At 36.4% G+C, this 20,615-nt stretch overlaps 1 protein-coding gene across 1 annotated transcript in view; it reads right to left on the bottom strand.

Annotated features, from left to right (window-relative positions):
* Nucleotides 1-280: 280 nt before the first annotated feature.
* The window catches only part of ARSB (arylsulfatase B), a 62,127-nt gene continuing 41,792 nt past the window's right edge, over nt 281-20,615 (bottom strand). The window contains exons 7-8 of the mRNA XM_039709952.1: nt 1,742-1,870; nt 281-1,198 (exon numbers count right to left, since the gene is read on the bottom strand). Of these exons, the coding sequence (XP_039565886.1) occupies nt 933-1,198; nt 1,742-1,870 (395 nt within the window). The 3' untranslated portion in view covers nt 281-932. The remainder of the gene's footprint in view (nt 1,199-1,741; nt 1,871-20,615) is intronic.

The raw sequence follows: 20,615 nt of genomic DNA, 5'->3' as shown, positions 1-20,615 counted from the left end.
CTTTTCCTGTACAGGGAAACTCAAAATGTGATGCTATGCTCTAGCAGTGATAGAAGGGAATTAAGACGTGCCCTAGCTGCCGGCTGCATTCTCACTTCTATGGAACAACAACTGGCTGGTTTTCTTCACCTAGAGAGAAAATGGCAACTCTTATCCTAATTATTGTTCAGAAAGATGCCTAGATATTTTCCCCAAGAAAGTGCTTTCCATCTGGTCATGGCCCTGAATGCAGTACTCCTGAATGTAGCTGTTCTGCCCCAACTGGAAGACACTGCAATTGTTGAAATTCATGAAATCTTTATTCACACATTTTTTCAGCCTGTCAAGATCCTTCTACCTGACTGCCCTGCACTCCAGTTGATCATCACTCTTTACTCTGGTTTGATACATTAAGAGCGAACAAGAAATAGAGATTTTGTTGTATTTATGAGGTTTTCTTTTTTACTCTTTCCTTTTCTGGATGGAGTACATGTTAAAGGCAAAAAATGTTATGCCAAAACAGATATATAATAGCATTCAGCAGAATTTGTCATCTGGACAAACATGAAACCAGAATTCAGTATACTCCACAAGACTGATTAATTTTGGATGTCCCTACTGCCATGATTCCTTACAAGGAATTCAGTTCTTTTCAATTCCTTTGGAGGCAATGTTTATCTTCTGCACTAGAAGTATATTCTAGACAAAGAATATTTAAAAAAAATTACTAACATTTCACATATAATTGTTGAGAATGAGAGAGTGGGAAAAGACTGAAATAAGATTCCCAACAGATCAAGAATAAGAAATACTGAATTATTCAAAGAATAAGCTCACATTTAGCAACAGTTCATTACAGAAAGTACAAAATTCATCACCAGGACTCTGAGTCCATAAGCCAGACTCTGCTACAGAGGTGCAGAGTGCAGGTGCAGGGTGCAAAGCTGTGTGTACTATGCCCAAGGACCCCAAACCCCAGTTGCTGCTGGATCACAGGTGGGATCCTCATCAGGGTAGAACACAGGCACTGAACGTTTGTGATAATACTGAAGCCGTGAGAGTAGTTTTCCCACTACGTGAGGGTATTTTTCAGACACATCATTTTTCTCTTCAGGGTCATGAACAATATCAAACAGCCAAAGTCTCTTTGTTGATGGATCAGACGACTGAATCTGTGACTCATTGTACAGAGACGGTGGAGGGAACCAATGACTGCAGCCTACAGGAACAGGAACAGACCAAGGGTCAATTCTGAGATACAGAGCAGCAGTGTGGAGACACAGTTTTACTATAATTGATGAATTCACTAGGTCTCTTGACAAGCCCCTGCTCAGCAACGGTTGCTGCAGACCTGAACTCTAGCCCCACACCAGAGTCTCTCTAAATAGGAGTCTCATTTTTGCAAAAAAACTACTGCACCACTGAGATTCAAAATTCCATGTAACTTTATTTCATATCAATTAATTAACTCAATGGCCCTTCTTCTTGGATTCTATGATCCTTATGGATCCCTTCCAACTTGAGATATTCTGTAACAGTTTTTTCCCTACAGTTTAAGTAAGCTGCAGACAAAATATTTGGAAGATGAAAAAAATACATAGTTTGGATTTCAGAAGTGCTCATTCCAGATCTTTGCGTGTGGTCAAAAATCTAAGTAAGCACAATTACTAAAAAAAATTAAAACATATGAAACAAAATTAAACTGTGTTTGTGGTGAGTGGAAGATTGGATACAGTGAACAAAAAAGGAGTTATTTTGTTACCTGGATATCCAGTTAGTAACTTCCATTTTCCATGTCTTATTGCTGCATGTATGGATATATTGAAAAGTGCATCATCCCATGGAGAAGAATTGCTCTGTGGTAAAGATGTCCTCTTATCAATGCCAAGACCTTAATCAAACAATAAACTAAGTTAGGTGCATTGCATATTCATGAGGTTTTTTAGAACTCTGTTGGAAAACGAAGCAGTATCACCCATTTATTTTTCCCTACTGGATAAAGAATTTTTTGTATATATATGCAAAGATCTGTGGTATGATTCAATGGATGCGTTTAACTCTGAATTTGAACTGCATTTTAAAAACATACCCGTGGAACGGTAAGTAAAATGTCAGCTGATTCCAGATAACTGGACTAATTTTGTACACAGCTATATATGTGTATATGTGTATCTCATATACCTGTATTAAGAATGTTCTAAATTGGAATTAGGTTCTGACCGCAACAGAGAGCTGTTCCTTTGGGCTGAGCTGGCTGTGTCCACAAAAATCCACATGTGGTCAGCAAGCTTCTTCTCTGGCATATCTTCATACTGTCTTTGGAGGAGCTGTGTATGATGTGGCCCCATATTCAGATACTATTGAAAACTGAAATGTCAACTATGCACACATTCCCCCTCAAAAGGAAACCTGAAGCTCCTTATAGGAGGGAGCTCAGGAAAAATAATTAAAATGCATTGACTAGGGATGATTAGGAGAGCACTTTGTTATTGAAACCAACAGAGAGGAAGCAAGTCAGATGGACAGTCCAGGAGCATCCAAACCAACTTCCAAATCAGCCTTCATAAATAAAATAGGCATTCAAGACATAACATCTAAAAGTTTTTTACTAACTATCTGCTGATAGCAGTTTACCAATGGCTACTAGAAGGCAACTTTAATCAGACTAGAAGACACCTTAAAAGATGGAGAGAAACCAATGTTGATTTTCTAGCTTCTTTCCAAAAGAAATGGTTTTCAATCAGTTTAGGGAATCTGAAGGACTCTGCTGACAGATTTTTGGATGAGAGTACATGAGCAGTACAAGGGTGATGTACGAGCTAATAGGAAGCAGAGCTAGGTATTTCTAAAAAGAGTAAATTCTGCAGAACACAGTGGGGCAAATACACATCTAATGGAAAGAAGAACAGAAATTTGGGAAAATAAATTCTAGACACAAATTCTCCATTTTTTAAATGAAGGATTTGCAGAGTTTTTATTTTCTTGCTGGACTTTACACTTTGAGTTTCTTTTCTTTAATAAACAGATTTGTGCATACCCAAGTTCCCTATCTACATCAGACTTGTATAATGTTCCCAGATTACAAGGATATAGGATAAGGAATAAGGACATAAAAGAGGCTACTTTTTGGAGTATGCATACACAGACTGAGGAGGACTCAGCTCATCTTAGATCAAGAAGCACTGAAGCTGATCTAAAAAAGAAAATAAACCTCAAACCCCTTGAAAACAAGTAAAACCTCATAAGTAACACCAGCAGAATCTCTTCTGAAAGACAAATTCTCACACAGCCATGTGATGTCCATAGAAAATATGAAACAGTTTAAAAATTAATTCTACTTACTTTTCAACATCATTGTGTTATGTGTTATTCTGTTATCTGCTTTGCTACTCCCTCCATGACTACGCCTCTTTGCCATCTACTCTCTTAAAGCACAATAAAGACATTCGGCAGGTCAAAAATGATAATCATGCTTTTTAAACCTTATGTCTCAAAACTACAATTTCAAGGCATGATCTAAAGATAAAATTATGTGAACCTACATTTCTGATTTTAAAGTTTAGCATGAACTACAACATTAGAGAAGATAAACTATTTAAAACACTTCAAATAAATGGTATGAAAGATTGTATTTTTAGATAGACTTTGGAAAACATCCTTAGAATGCCATATATGAGACTCAAAATAAGATTCAAAGAGATAAAATAGTTTTTAAACACTGATTTGGTCCAGGTAACAAAACTATACTCCTAAAGGAAAAAAAAATACTTTTACCAGAGAATGAAGTTGAAGTTATTTGGTGAAATACTATCTTTCAGCAACATTTCTTAAAGAAAAATGCATAAATTCCCCTATGTTGAGCTGTTATAAACAGAATTCTCTCAGTCATGTTAATTCACCCATTGCAAGCATTTTTTTTGTGCCAAAGAGATATCCAGTCTATTATTCAGCGAAGTGCATTGCTTTCCACACAGTACAAGTCAACTTTCATCAGACTTATTGGTCATGGAACACAGACTGATGTTCAAATGCTCTCTGCAAGGATACTTACAGGACTGCCAGTTTATTACATTACATAAGCACCAGATATAGAAGTATTATAAATAAAAATTTTGCTTGATATGAATTCTTTTCTTCCCATCCTATGACTTGCAGCTTAAACTCAGATATTCCTCCTGTTGTATTTACCCATCTTCCTCCTTCTCTTCTCTTACAGGGATCCCTTTTCTGATTTTGCAGACTGAAAAAATCATACTGGTTTTGTTTCCTTTTCAAGACAAAATGTTCAGTTCCATAGCATCTAAGCAGGTTTTTTTTCTGCACTTGTTCTATATTGTGGGGGAGTTTTTATTAATTTTTTTCCATTATGGTTGACAGTAACAACCGCCCTGTGGACTAATTCAGCAGTCAAAGGACAGGTGCCTTTTATTAAGCTCTGTAATCAAGCCAGCCTTCCTAGGTCTGCATACTCTCCTTATAGATTTATATATTAAAAAAGTGATGCTTTTGCTTGTGTAGAGGCTAAACACTTTACTTTTTTTGCAATTGGATCAGTGTATCAGCGGCTAACGAAATAATCCTTTGTTTTTACCTTGAAAGAAAGTCCCACAGCCTTTTCCATGAATTTTATTATTGTCAAACAGAAGCCACTGTTTCCTGAAGCTCAACTTTGGAGCCTCACCAGTAGCTATATTTCTTTTTTAAGTAGTCTCTTGGGAAATGATAAAACTTGTATTAGTTAAGAAAACAGCGACCTTTTATTCAGATATTTATTTTCAAATATTTTATGCTAAAATTAATTTTTCTAAAGATTTTAGAGTTTTGGTTGGAGTTCAAGGTCACCGATTAGTATTCAAATAGTTTTTATATCTCTATAGTAAAAGCTAGGTCCCTCAGAAGACACTGCCCTTGGCAGGTGATTTTGGAGTTTACAACATGATTACAGAAATCCTTTGTATTGACAGTCTTAAAAATGGTTTCAGGATCAGATTTTTAAAGGAGTTCAGGTGGCCAACTCTTACTACCCACAAAAGTTAATACTTTAGAAGTCTGGCCCTTTTCCCCTTACAGAAACTTCAGCTTAGCTCTTTTACTTTTGTTATCATACATTGTCTCTATACACATACATATTTCAAATTAGGATGAAAAATCCTGTAATTTTCAATAGTTAATCTGTGCCTTCAAGAAACTTGATTTTTTTCAAAGGCCAATGTAATTAACTCTGAAAAATCTACACAAGATGCTCAGAAAGCATCAGTCAAAATGTGGGCTACATTTGCAAAAATAATTGCCATTTTGATAATTTGATTATTCCATAGTATACTTTTCAGGCAGAATGTTGGAAAATTTACTACTGGATAAGTACATAAGTTATGTTCTGACTGTTGACCAGAGAATATCCCGGAATTTTTAGGAAAAGTGAACAATGTTTCAGTGCACTAAGTCTTGCTAATGCACAAATTTAAGTACAACAAAAGGGAAAGTAATGAACATGGCAGGGAAAAGCCAACACTCCACACACACAACAGCATGTGCTCTAAACTAGCTACTGCTATTTAGGGAAGTGTTTGACAAGTTTTAATGAACAAGTATGGTCCAGAGGCTGTCCAGAAAAGCAATGTACCATGAAGTTTTGGTTCCCACATTACAGACACAGACCCCATGCAAGATACAAAGACTTCAGACAAGGAAGACTATAAAGGTATGGAACAACTTCCATGTGAAGAATGATTAAATAAATAGGATTCTTTATCCTCAAAAAAGGACAACTGACAAGAAAAAGGACAGAGATCTAAGAAATTGGCCAGGGGAACCTGAGAAAGAACAACAAGTCCTTCTCAATAAAGGCATTGAATAAATTGTCATGTATTGAAAACAAATGATAGTATATTTTCCTAATTACAAACCAAACTCAGGTGTGGAATTCCTTTACATGGAATGCTGTGGGTGGCAAAAGTTTATGCAGGTTGAGTAACAAAAGGATTCACAAAGTGGAAGAAAAATCCCTCAAGAATTATTACATCCAAAATCAGAGCCTAAAGATTAAGAGCAGGCTGTGGGGGCCACACAAGAGAAGTATATTTATGTGCTTGCCCTCATGTACTCTGTGCTACACAACTGCTACTCTCAGAACAATGAACTGGACAGATGTTTGGTGTGGTCTTACACAAGATGTGTTACTAAATTACTTTCAGTTCAGCAGAGGGAAATGAAAAATTAACAAAAGAAAGTGCTATATCGAAGTACATTTATACAGCTTTTATTATATTAATCCCTGTATGCACTAAACTGAAAAGGAGAATCATAGCACCCCATAGCATATCTCAAGTAGTAAAGGACTCATGTGTATCAAAGACTCCAACTCTCTTCTCCTCACATGACTACCCCAAATTAAACCATATGACCAAGACAATTGTGCAGATGCTCCATGATCTCTGACAGGCTGTGACACTCCCTGGGGACCCTGTTTCAGTGAAGAACCTTTCCATAATGCCCAGTGTGATCTTCTCCTGATGCAGTTTCATTCCATCTGCCCTGTCAGCAGGCACAGAGAGAGAGAGGGGATCAGCACCAGCCCCTCTGCTTTCCCCCTTGAGGAAGCTGTAGGCTGCCCTGAGGTCACCCCTCAGCCTTCTCCAAGCTGAGCAAAACAAGTGACCTCAGCCACTCATCCCAAGTCTTGCCCTTGAAGTCTTCCACCACCTTGGCTGCCCTCCTCCCTATGTCTATAAGATTCAGATTCAGGTTTAACTATGATTTCACAAACCCATGAACACCATAAATAATTTCTAGCACATCCTCTAGTTTACTTAGAGTGCTATTCTTTAAAGGAGGGGTAGAATAAAGCAATGGTAATATTAATTTGTACTAGCAATGACTTCCAATGCACAGATCAGTGTGTGCAGACAGGTCAGTTATTTCCTTAGGGCTGTTTTTTCACTTACACCAGCACATAAATCAAGAGGACAGTAATTGAAATAATGGATTCACATTGAAATCAGAATCTGAACCTACATTATTTCCTACTTTATTCATACCATTTTAAACTTTAGAAAAGCCTCTACAATTTACAGAAATGTTACAAGATGACAGGTTTTGACATACTGAAGTGTGTCCCAAGACGTGGTTACTAACAGAAGATTCAACATAAAACAGAAAAGTTTAACCAAAACTTCTTACTTGGCCCAGCAATCTGTTCTTTCACTTCACTTCCTAAGCATAGGGAAGATCACCAAAAAAATGCTGCAATGTGCTTAGCCCTGTTTTATTCCTCCCCTCCTTTCATAAAAGCTTTCTGATCTCATTCAGTATCCGATGTGTACTCCTGATTTAAAACATCATTTATGTTAGAAGGGTAGCTCTTCCAGGAAAAAAAATACTGTCTTCCTACATATCTTTGCATACACTTACAGCAGCCTTCTGCTTAATTCATTAGTTCATCTATCCAGCTGGGCAATGATTTCTGGAGGTGGAAAATAGGAAGCATAATTTTTTCACATTTCTACTCTTCTGATCAACATGTGCTTGAGAATCAATCATCTGTTTCTTGGCTCATACAATCCTAGTTACCTACCAGAAACTTATCTAAAATTAAAAAATACTAATTTATCTGACTACCATGAAAACCACAAAAATGTCTGAAAATCCATTTATTTTCTGTACAACTCAAAAACTTTTAAATTCTTCTTCTACTGCTGCAAACCAAAATAACTTCATGATCCTTTCATGCCTGCAATGCTACACGGTAATAGAAGAAAAGAAGGGTTGATCCAGTTTTACTGCATTTTACAGCTTTAGATGCCTATCAGAAGCTCTCATCTCCCTGTGCAGAGACTATAAATCCACTTTATCTGTTTAAGTATTATGATGTTTTCAACAGTTTCACTGATAATATCTAAAATATTTAATATTCGATGAAGAGCAAATAATAGAAAAAAGTTTTCCTAATGCAACCAAAATAAAAAATAGCATAGACAACAGAAAAAAGCCACTGCAACACTTGGTAGGAAGGCTGGAAAATTCAGATCTGTAAGCTTCTTTACAAGTATTTCCTATGATTCACTTAAATTCTTTGCTTTTTACTTTGCAAAGCAAATAGTCCATGTACCACGTAACTGTTTTTTGTAAAAATGGTTAAGGATGGTCCACACCCACATGGTGCAGATTTGCAAACTGAAGAAAATAAAAGGTACAATTTGACCTGCTTTTCAAAAAAAGCCTTTCTCTTTAAGTTAATGTAAAAGACAAATTTTTGGAAATATTTTATTAAATATAATTAGTTTCATAAAAGTATACTCATTTAAACATTGATATCTAATTTTTAACTGTCAGAAGGAAGAAGATAAACTAAATGGAGTTTAAATATTCAGCTGTGATTTAAAAGAAGGATTATACATATTCTATATCAATATTCATGGTATTTTGCTGATCTAATAAACATAGATCAATTACTCTTCTCATTCCTCTAGCTTTCCTTCTTTCATCCATTGAGACCAGCTCAAGCAATTGGTAGAAACTTAAAAGTATGGCAACATAAATAGACAGTACATCTAAAAATAAAATATTCTCCCTTCAGTGTATGATTAAGATGATGAAAATGACTCATGTTGAGGACAAGTTTTCTTGGCTGGTAAGAGATCAAAGAGTACACAGTTCTCTCTAACATGCCACTTAGCAAGATCCTGACCACAAAACTTAAAAGTGCCCAAAGTGCCTGAAGAATGCTGTATTTCTGTACACTGTGGTTCTACAATACAAGCATGTGGGGAGGCAATGTTGGATACTGAGAAACAATTTTGGAGAAAGACAAAGAAATGTTAATTTATTATTTATTTGCGAGCCAGAGCCCCGACCAAAGAGCACTCTGAACAGCTAAGTGAATATCAGAGCGGCCATGCCTACTATTTTTCCAATATCCTACACAGGAACAGAAACATTCTTTTATAAGCAGCTGCATATAATCAGTGTCCTTTAAGGAAGACAGAAGCAAATGAAGCTTCTACTGTTATTTCTTCATCTGCAAAACAAGGATGTTAGAAGTTATCTACCTTTCTCAGTGTATTTCCTGAAGGAAAAAATGAAAAATATCAGCATTCTCTGTAGTTAAACTTCTATTTCTGATAATATAATGCAGCAGCAGTATGACAAGGAAAATATAACCACAAAAAGCTCCAAGCTTAATTGCAACCTACTTGACAGAAAATACTGAAAAGTCTGTATTAAGAAAAGCCACAAAACCCAGGGTGAATTAAGATTTTAGGTGGCTCACACTCTTTGCAGTCCAAATAAAAAACACATCTGAACAAATAGTAAACAGGTGCTACTGCTTTGCAGGTGTAAAGCACATTAAAGAGCATTCAGCCCAAGTAGGAATATCAACAGCATTTCCTGTGACACAAGAGTATGGACATATTACACTGGATGTCTCACTAGTTTGAAACCTTGCAGTTTGTAGTGTACTCTGCACAAAGAGATTCCCTAGATATTTTCTTATTAACTAAAATTTTTCTCTGTAATTCTCAAGATGTGTATTTCAGTATAAATTTTGTCTGGCTGTGCAACATCCCCTAGAATGTTTTTGGTTACTCTGCTCTACCACTTAAATAACAGATAACAGGATCCACATAGAGCAAAAGTTTACTTCTCATACCACAAGACCATGTAGGTCAAGAAACTAAGCAACAATAGGAAAAGAGAGAAAGATTCTCACGTGGATAGAAAAGCACCTAAAAAAACAGGAAACAAAACCAGTTTTGATTTCACACTGGAGAGGCCACCACTGGTTTCCTAAAGGAATTTGTGCTGGGACCTGTACCATTGAACATATTCCAAATGACCTGGAAAAGCAAATGAACAGTGAGACTAGAGAGTCTGTGAATGATGACAAGTTATCTGAAGCTGGCTGTGCAGGATGACAGAAGGCCTGTATGAGGCTGGGCATTAATATAGTCACTGATATTTAACAGAGATGCAGGTAAAATGATGCATGTGTGGAAAAAAAACCCTGAAATTCATATAAACATATAAAATTATGGCCTTTGTGACGCTCCTAACCAAGAGTGGAACCCTGGAATCACAACAGATTGAGCTGATGCTTTTTCAGAATTATATCAGCATATGTTGTACAAAAAGAGAACTGAGTGAAAGGAATTATTAGAAAAGGACTTGTTAACAAAGCAAAAAGCTTCATGCAAATGGAAAACTGTAGTTTTGTTCTTCCCATCTCAAAAACAAGACTGAGAAAGTTCAGAAACCAGTTGCAAGGTTAGGTGGTATGCAATTCCTTGTGAATAAAACATCTCTGCTAGGTGTATATTCTACTTAATTAAATTTGAATTTTCTATGGAACTCCAAGGACCAGGTTGTTTCTGCTCCCTCCCATCCTATGTGACATTGGCCAAATGCAATCATATAATCAAAACTTTATTGTTTTAAATGACAAGGGATATATCATTTAAATATGCAGGCCAAATACTTTGAGTACTTTGAACTTACTATACAGTAAGTAGTAAGTTACCTCATTAAATATCCTGAGTGAAATCCCATGACCTAGGTAGTTTTTATTATTTTTCAGGATAACTTCAGCCTCTACCTGGCCTAACTAGATATCACCTATAATGCGGAGCAGCACTATTGCACACCGTGTAGCCACAGAAAGAAAAACTCAGACATGCTGAAACTCTGAGTGAGACATAAACTCTTTACTTAGGAAATTCATTGTTTCCTTTGGCTAGAAATGGCCATGTTCCAACAGGATGACACTACATTTTCTGAACAAAATAGTGTTGTTGTATTTTTTGAACCACACCAGACATGTTTCACAGAAAATATTCATGTTATTCTATCACTTCTTAAAATCTTTTAATCACATCTCGGCTATCAGAACAACTAGGACAACTCTCTGAACCGCCAGTCCCCTGACATCCTTAACCCCATATTATAAAGGTGATTAAAGAGATTGCATTTTATCAGTAAGCACAACTGTCACTCAGACAGCAATGCAACGAAGTCGTGATTGTATTCAGAGACTCTTGGGGGGATCACTGCAAGCACTCACGTTTTCAGACTTATCTCTGCTAACAGAGGCTGAAGGAACACACACAGAGCCAGAGGTGTGACAAGAAGCACCCATGACGGGTTTCTGTCAGACACAGCCCCAGAGCAAGGGACACAGCCATTACAAGACTGCACCACACAGCAGACAGCAAGAAACTACTGAACTACAGAAGCCAGTGCTTGCTGTGAGGCAGCTTTAGGGAATGAAGTGGCACTTATGCATATGTTAAAAAAAAGCTACCATAAATAATTTAAAATGATTCAATCTTGTGCATACTGGCTATCAACTCATGAAGACTCTCAAGGTTAACAAACAGGCTTTCAAAAGGCAGTGTCACCTGGCAATGGTAAGTCTCAAGGCAATAAATTAGATGTTCAAATTCTGCTGAGATTATACTCTAAGACATTAAAAAAGTTTCCTTATTCTGTAAAAATGTTTTTATTAGAGAGAAGTGAACAACTCCATATATGTTGCAGAGTAGAACTCTGCTTAATAGTTGAACCAAACCATGCACACTACTTCCACTAGGACTTAAAACCAACAAGCAGTAATGAGTACTATTTCCATAGTAAGGTAATGTATATGCCTCCCAGCCTCTTGTGATCTGATTAGTAGGCTATAAAAACCACAGAGGAGATCCCCAGACAGAAGTCTGGGACTGGCAAACCAAAACCCACTCACATATGAAACCCAAACAGAAAGAGACTATTTTCTAGTATTTTCATTATCATCTTTAAAATCAACATACTATTTTAATAACCCAGAAAATTCCTATTGTATCCACCATCTTGTATGTATTGCCAGAAAAATGGTAATTGAATCATTCTCCTACTGTTTCCATTAAAATAAAAGCTTCTGTTCTTAGCTAACTTATCTGATGCTATTATCAAGACTTAAAATTTTTATTTACATGTTGCCCAGTAAAGAGAAAAAAGAAAACCCAAGCAAGTAAAAATATCACACATGATTACTTTCCTAACAATAGATAATTCAAACTCCTTATAATCATCTTGCCCCATTTTTGTGCTACAATAGCAGAAGTGTAGGTTAAAAAAAAAAAATCAAGAACTTTCTTAAATATTACCAAATTCTACATAAAAATTACCCTCATGACAGCAGTCTTCAGCCTCCTAGAAATCTCACCACATGCATACACTCAAATCCTGCGTGATTGGCAGGTTTCCCATGCCTTACTAATGCTCAACTGTGGGAAGTCAGTTAGAGCTTAAAAAAATCTACCCAGAAACAAATGGGAACCTTTCCATTAATTTCACTGGGCTCTGGTTCAGACTGGTTAAGCATCAGCAGTAACAAACAAGGAATTTACACCCTACCAACTCCTCTTAATCAAACAAATGAAGCTAAACTCCCCTTTATCCATACAGATCAGTAGACACAATGTGTTTTCCATAAAACGGTCATATGAAAGGCTTCCCCATTTGCATTTACAACAATCACTTCTGGCAACAACATGTAAGCTTTATTCAACTCCTCAAATAAAAGTGATCTGAAATCAAAACGAAAGTGCCAATACATGATTTACCAATTCTCAAAAGAAAAAGTTCAAGAAAATAAGAACACACATTGCCATGAATTATACCAAAAATCGAGCCTTATGGATGAACAGATGAAAATGAATTCCAGAGTAACTTTCCCTGCTCCAAAACCCATGTCACCATGCTCTGAAGTTCTAGAAAATCAAAACAGTGTTTACTTAAACATATTTCTGTGCAGCCCTGAAACAGCAGAATCAAGGCAGATTTCAGGTAACAGGTAACCAAACACTTGGTCCTTTATATGAACATGGAGGCACACACAGGAACACAAAGTCAAGAAATGAACTATGAAGTATAACTTCACTGCAGTAAAACTCAGGAAGCCACCCAGTAACTCTTCTTTGTGGTCAGCACTGCTTTCCACAACCACATCTTCTGAACTTTCCTCCAACAGCATTTTTCCAACTGTCCAATAGTTTCCTCCCTGAGGAAATTCCCAGGCCACACCAAAAGCACTAACCAACTGAGTTATTCTCTTTGTTACAAACAGTTTTGAACAGCAGCCTCCCATCTTCCAGGAGAGATTTCTTCCCAGCTCTGTGGAAGGCTGTACTTTATTTTCACATCATGTAATAAATACAAATATTATTAATGACAACACAGAAAATAAGTGATGGGATGTCCACATGGGTTTAAGTTATTTTGATTTCCACTAACACCAAATTTGTACATAAAACTTTCAATTGATATAAGAAAGTAAGGAAAGTTAGTGGGTACAAAATTTGTAATAAATTCTCAACATTCTACTATCCTGTAAATCTTACTTCAATTATATATGTGTTCTTGAAGCATTCAAATGCAAAATATTCTGTAGGCACACTGTGGTTTTCATTTGCAAGTTATCTGGCCTACAGTTGACTTGCAGACAGTCTACAAATACATTAAATCCCAAGTCTCTACATTACACCACAAAATCCAGAATTGTACACAGACACACACACACAGACACACAGAATTAAAAAAAAAAATTCCAGATTTCCTTTGGTATTTCCCAGGTTTTTTTTAAGTACCTGGATCTGGGGAAAACAGAGGTTTCCCCAGATCCAGGTACTTAAAAGGTTGCAGGAAAGTTTAATCAGGGAACAAAAGAATAGAGAAATAGCTTTCAGAATATACTCTTTCTAGTCAAGGCCACTTCAACAATTAAAAAAATGGTCCCATTTGCATTGTTCATCTGCACACAGAACAAAAGTAGTATGGATCTACAGACTGTGTCAGAAATGCCAATGGATTTTCATTCTGTTTTAATCTCTTTGCTTTATGTTTTTGATTAAGCACCAACATGCTCTACTTGAACATGAGATTTTTCTTCCCTTCTAAATTTCAGGAAATAATATATTGAACATGATTGAAGCTTTTCATTATCTACCCTAGACCACAGTGATTACAATATCGAGAGCAGTGCAAGTACTACATTTTTCATTCCCACTTATGAATATTAACTCAAGTCTCTTACATACCATGAAAATCTGGACTGTCTCTAATGTAGTAATATAATTTGTTACTAAATATACTAAATTCCCTAAAATCCTAAACCACTCAGATTAATCAACTTCTCGGCTGCAAGATAAGACTATATGTTCAAAGAAAATAAAAAAGCTAAAGGACAAAGGTTACAGTTAATATTTTTTGCAGTTGGAAGATAAACTGGGACTTCATATATCTTTTATTTATAAACATAAAGTTTTTTAAAATGTCACATTTCTTAACAACATGAAAACATAAACACAAACACATGGCTGTTTTCCAAAAATTTTAACTTTCCATTTATAACTTTCTCTCTCCTATAGCTGCAGAAGCAAAAAAACTCTTAAATGCAAGTAGAAAAAGAATTCCCCAAGCAAAATTCTCCCTTGACCATAAACAGAAAACTTTGCACTGTGTTTCACTTGGACGAACTATAAATTTGTTGGTGCTATACTGCAAGTTTAGTTCTAGCATTTTATAAAAGAGAAACTTCATGACAAGAATTACCTTTTGCTAGACTTGATTCTGTGGAGCAGCCTGCCACTAAGTTTTCATCAAGAAATGCACAAGACAAAGCAAATTCCAGAAAGAGTTTTAAGAATTTCTCCCTATTGCTTTGGCAAAGAGCATTCTGTTGTCTTAGCATGAATACAGTTCATATTCCTCCAGCAACTGATTCAGCTCGTGAATCTGGCTCCCCTCCAGTAGACAGCTCAGTCAGCTGAAGTATAATCAGCTCTGGTTAAAAATGCCAGTCTCACTATGATCCCTTTGATACTCTGCAAATTTTTGTAAGGCCTTTATTGATAACTGCTGAACTTCGGCAAATCTCAGCCAATGAACTGCAAAAAATGAAATCAGAGTAACTTTCACAAAAATGCAGCAGTTGTTTTTAATTTTGTGATTATAATGGATAATGTTACAAACGTATAGACTGTTCTTTCTTAGGATATATTCTTTCCTAGGATATATGATTTGAACCTGCTTCATTGTATTGTCTCTGAATCAACTCTTACATGAGTAAAATCTTTGAAAGAGACGGAGAAATGGGAAGAAATGGAGAAACAAGCATGAAAAAAAATGTTATGGATATTTATCTTAACATTCAATAAAGCCAACATGTAGAACTTACTGAATTTAGAACTTACTGTATTTTCAGAAAATATGTATAATTTAGACTCTTCATAAACATAGTGGAAAAGTTAAATATCAAAGCCCCAGCAGGTCATTTAGACTGTTTTGAAGAAAGTATATATAAGTGTATCTTGTTTCAGAAAAGATTGTTTTTGTTTAGACACTGCTTGTTGTACATTAACAAACCTTAATCATTATATTCATTAGTGCTTTTTAGACTTTTGCCTTCTTATGAAGCACAATAGACAAAAGAAGTCTCATGGAAATCAAAGCTGAAAATTACAAGGTAGCTTTGAATAGCACTGTTTAATTAAGTAACATTTGTCTTCTTCAGAATAAAAAACAAACACTATCAATGTGAGAGGGGAATAAGTTCTTCACAGGTATTTCTGGGCCTGCTACAGTCAGTGGATTGCTGGTTTAGGTGATTGTCTATACCACAGCCCACAGAAAATTCTCCTCACCTGAAAGAACATCTTGCACATATTTTGAAAAGTGACATGAGTCGCCTTCTTCTATCCACACTTTCATGTCTTCATCCAGATAAAGTAAATTCATTTTTGCTTTTCTGTTCATTCTTCTAAAGCTGACAATTTTTCCTTCACGTTTGTAGTACATAAAACACTTATTCTACAGTGTTGTCTGAAAGACAGCTCACAGACAGTAGGAAGTGATTTTTCTATTTCAGTTATAGAAATACAACTTTTATAGTTCCCCATTTATAAGGTGCATTTCTGAAGCTACACAAGTATTTGTAGCTCTAATGCCTTAATTAATGTGAAAGTTCATGAAAATATGCCAGAAGGAAGAACAATCTTGGTACAGCCACTTTGAAATGCAGATGGCTCTGTGAGCTTACATATAAGCTTTGCGTATATGTACTTTGTACTAATTCCTCTTTTTTTGAACCATGATGTGTAGAGCAATTATTTCACCTCAACAAGGAAACTCTGGAAATGTCAAGGGCTCTTCCAACCTACACTGTGACAATGAATTAGCAAAGAAATAAAGGGCTTTGTTACTTCACCGAGGAAAGACATTTTGTGACCTTTTGCTGCTTTATGGCAATAATGAGTTCTCTACAAAACTCTGAGTCTTTCTCTTATTTTTATAAAATAAAAACATTTGAGGAATAGCCTTGACCTTAACCTTGGGAGAACAAACAGAATACTGACCTTAAGAAGAGGATGAGCCCTGAGACACTGTAACTTCCTGACATCACGTTGACAAGGTGTAGAGCTGTGTTGCACACAAACTTAAACAGTGAAGCTCACCTATCTTAATTCACTTAGTTAAATGCTATGAAGATCTAGATCTAGTATTATTACTTCTAATGTCAGCTTTATCATAACAACATTTGATTCCAAAGGAAAGATTTATACTAGAATATCATATTCAGTCTCTTACCTTTCAAAATTCATATTCTACTTAATTTCAACAAGTGTACACATTTGAAGCATTCACCTTCTCTTTCAGAAGATATAATTTCTTTTTCAAAAATACCACACCGCACAAACAACTGAGTTAAATCCAGAATCATCAAGGGCAGCAAAAAATCCCAGTGCACATCAGCTAGGTAAATCACTTATCCAGGTTACTACATTCTTAGACAACCACGGAATATATTATTCTAAATAAGAGCAAACTTAATATTACAGCCTACAATGTTAAACATCACAAAAAGAGAGACAGAAAAAGGAAATGTTAAACATTCACTTTCAATGGGAAAATAAGGGAAACAAAAATCAAAAGCTTATTTTTTCTAGGAAACAAATTTTTACTGATTGTACGGAACATATGAATTATTGAAGGTATGTCCTGTTGTGATGGCCTTATATGTGAAACACCCAAACCCCATCTGCATCACTGTAAGGATGCTGCGTTGAAGGTAAAGAGAACTGAACAGCAACTCTAACAACCTATGCTCTGTTAAAATTTTTCAGGTTTATTGCTCAGAGATATTTAATTTGGAAAATGTAATCTACCATTTACGTCAAGACTTCCATAAGAACATAAAATGTTCAAATAATTATAGAATATAATGAAGCATAAAATAGCAGTATCCAGCGATTTCTGGATTCCTGTCATGATACTTGCATTACACACCTAATCAAGTGACCTAACATTTCTAAATTCTAAAAGAGATTATCTACATCCCAGAGGAAACATGGGGATTAGTATTTATGAGGCTCACCAAACACGCAATCCTCTAGTATTAAATACTTCAGGGATGGATGGTTCATGCTGAGATGCAGATGGGCTAAGAGCCAAGGCAGTGCAGAACCACAGCCCAAACTTCCTGACAGCAAGAGCTACACCCCAGAAACTCACATAGCTGACAGTTAAAAGAAAAACACCAGTTATCTCTGATGTGAATGGCAGCAGAAGTTGCTGGAATAGCAGTCTCCCATTAAGGAGTGGAGCTGAGCTCTGCCCAAAGTTGCCCAGTCAGCGTAACACACACTGCATGAAGCGGCTGAGGGATCCAGGGTCCTATGTCAGCAACTCCTGCCTTAGAAATTTCCAGGGGGTCATTGCAATTTATGATTTTCTTTAAATGGGAAGATGACAGAGTCCCGATGGTCAGCATGAACATGCACAATTTTGCAGAAAAAAGGTAATTTGGACAAGCAAAGAACATATCTGTGATTTTGTCCATTCTTGACCATTCTCCAATTCCAGCTGTCACTACGTAAGCTCAATCAGCTGAGTATACAGGTCAATTTTCTGCAGTTTTGACTCAAGAGTAGATTTTGGGTCTTAAGCCTGTCACAGACATGGAGTGTATTTATGCCATTCAATACCCACCCAGCATACTCATCCATGCATCTTCTGCTGCTACTGATTAAACCCATTATGACAATTTTTTCCCCATTTTTTCTTTTTTTTCTCCTTTTTGTTAAATAATTCTAAACAAGCTAGATCATCAGTAATAGAACTGGAAAAGAGGTAATTTCTGTCCTACAAAGTCTCAGGAATTATCCTTTACCTAGGCAAAATTAGTAACAAATGGGACATAGAGGACCCTGGAGTGTCTACCCCTTAATTAAGATTAATCATTTTGGTATATGTATGGATATAATATATAATGCTACAGGCATTATAATGCAATTTTAATGTCTACAAATGACACATCAGTCCCAGAAGAAAAAAGATTTCTGTATTGTAATATATTATATGTTTGTTCTGCGTATAGGAGATCTAGCTCTTTATAAGCAATCATTTATTTTGGCAATTAATAGTGCAATATATGAGGTAATACCTTCTTTCAAATGTCAAGCAGAGCAATGAACTGATGAATTTTGCTCTAGGCAAATAAAGGTTTGGAGGAAAAATCACAGAATGTTTTTACAAGTTCTCTGTCTTGGATGTCTCCCTCTGAATATATATCTTCTAAATAAATTGACTACAATTAGTAATCCACACTGTTATTATGCTTTTGAAGTTTTAGTTTATGGTTAAGTCTGGAATTTTAAATGAAGGTAAAAGTTTTTTTAGCCTAAGCCGAAGCCACCCAAAACATATTTATTTTGAATACATCTTTAAAATTTAAATAAATTCAAGTTCTTTTTGAAGAGAAGTGATGCTACACATCTAGTCTACAAGATTTTGTGAAAGTCACCAAATTTATTAATAAATTTAGCAAGTCAGATTAAAGCTAATACAGTGTGTACTGACAGATTCTGATTAACAACTCTGAATTAAAGGGTACAATTCCTTTCAGCATGTCATTTAGTTTTGATTCTCAAAATAAGATTGCCTTGTGTGGGATATAAAGTTTCAATGCTGCTTCAAGACAGGCCATCTAGCAATGACTGTGGTCAGAAATAAGTTTGGTTTAGCAGTTAGGGGAATTGAGACTTAAAACCAGTTGGGTTTTTATTTAGCTGAATCACCAAAACTTGATGAAATGCCATAAGGCTATTTAAAAGACAGGAGATCTTTCACAATGGAGGAGCTGATGTCATCCACACAGCTGCCAACCATCAACAACTTGGCTATTTTTTTATTTTTAAGGACAAATTCACAAAAATGGGACAAAATAATTTTGCTTCTTTTCTCTTCAAATGTATGGAAATCAATTTTTTTACTTATGCAATTTTTAAGTTACTTTATGCATTTTATATGTGCTTTCTTAACCTATACATTACAGAGAAAATTATACTCTCAACATAATTTCAGCTTTCTGTTTTTAATTTTCTTATTTTACTACTGAATCCTTAAAGCTACCAGAAAATGTGAATGTTCCAGACCCAAATCTGAAAGACAGTAGATTTTTCACAGCAAATTTACATAATTGTAAACTCTCTAATAAACAACAAGTCTACATTGAGATCAAGCAACTGAGACATACGTTCATTACTTCTGAAATCAATCAACAGTGTGATGAAGAAACAAAAGCCATGGCTTTTAGCAGGGAGGGAGAGGAGCAATCACCTCTGAGGTGTGTGGGTCCAGCTCCATCTGCAGAACTCACCAGACTGGTTTAGCACAGCAAGGCTCAGCCAGATGTGGTTTCCCACTCCTTCCCCATGGGGTTCTTGTTCCAGAAGCAGCCAGAGAGTACTACGAGGGTTGCCTCTCCCTCTTCCAACCACATACCCTCCTTGCCCCCGCCTTGGCTTGCCACTGGCACACATCAGCCCCTCCAATGTGCAGATTCAACCCACATAACAGAGGAAAACCAGGCTAGCAAGTTGGATCAGTTCACAGAAGTATCCAAGAAGTGCCAAAATGAATGCAAAATAAGCACTAAGAGCATGTGGCTGGGAAAGGGGAGGGGAGAAAGTAAAGTTCATCCCCAGCAGCAACCTGTTGGATTACTTTATCATCTATCACGAAACAGAAACCTCAGGTTTTAATTTCAGAGCCAAAGGAATCAGTCTCACCTGTCCCTCAAAACTCCTCCTAGTCTCAGTCTTTGTGCCAAAATGAGCACTTGGCTATCCAGCATATGGATGTTCCCAGATGGGGAGAAAAAAAGGATTGTTAAAATCTGAACCAGCATCCTGACCTGGTTCACAGCCTGGCTCTGTGAGTAGTTTTGGTGACCCATGAGAAAGGGGGGCAATGGCGAGGCACTGTGGGAGGCAGGATATCCTCTGTGGTAGCAGCAGCAGCCTACCAGCTTAAACTCCATGAAACTGCTGTCTCTGGCTGAGGTTCCCAACGTGGTCAGAACTGATCTTAGCTAGAGAGTCCTGTGGCCAGACCCTCCATCTGCTACGAAGCACACACTGATCCCCTGCTCCCCATCACACAGCTACTGGGCAGGTTGATTCAGCTCACTGATGTGGTAGAAACCTTTCCTCCTCTTTTGACTAGCTACCCAAAACAATCTGAAAGCTGACCTAGCAGAAAAATCATCTTATTACCATGTGATTACTACAACTAACACAAGTGAAGGAGGAAGGATAGAGGAA

The sequence above is a fragment of the Passer montanus genome, unplaced genomic scaffold, assembly GCF_014805655.1.
Source record: "Passer montanus isolate IOZ18808 unplaced genomic scaffold, ASM1480565v1 scaffold22, whole genome shotgun sequence".
NCBI classification, from domain to species: Eukaryota; Metazoa; Chordata; class Aves; order Passeriformes; family Passeridae; genus Passer; species Passer montanus.
The sequence above is the reverse complement of the archived record's forward strand: the minus strand, read 5'-3'. Positions and strand labels throughout refer to the sequence as shown.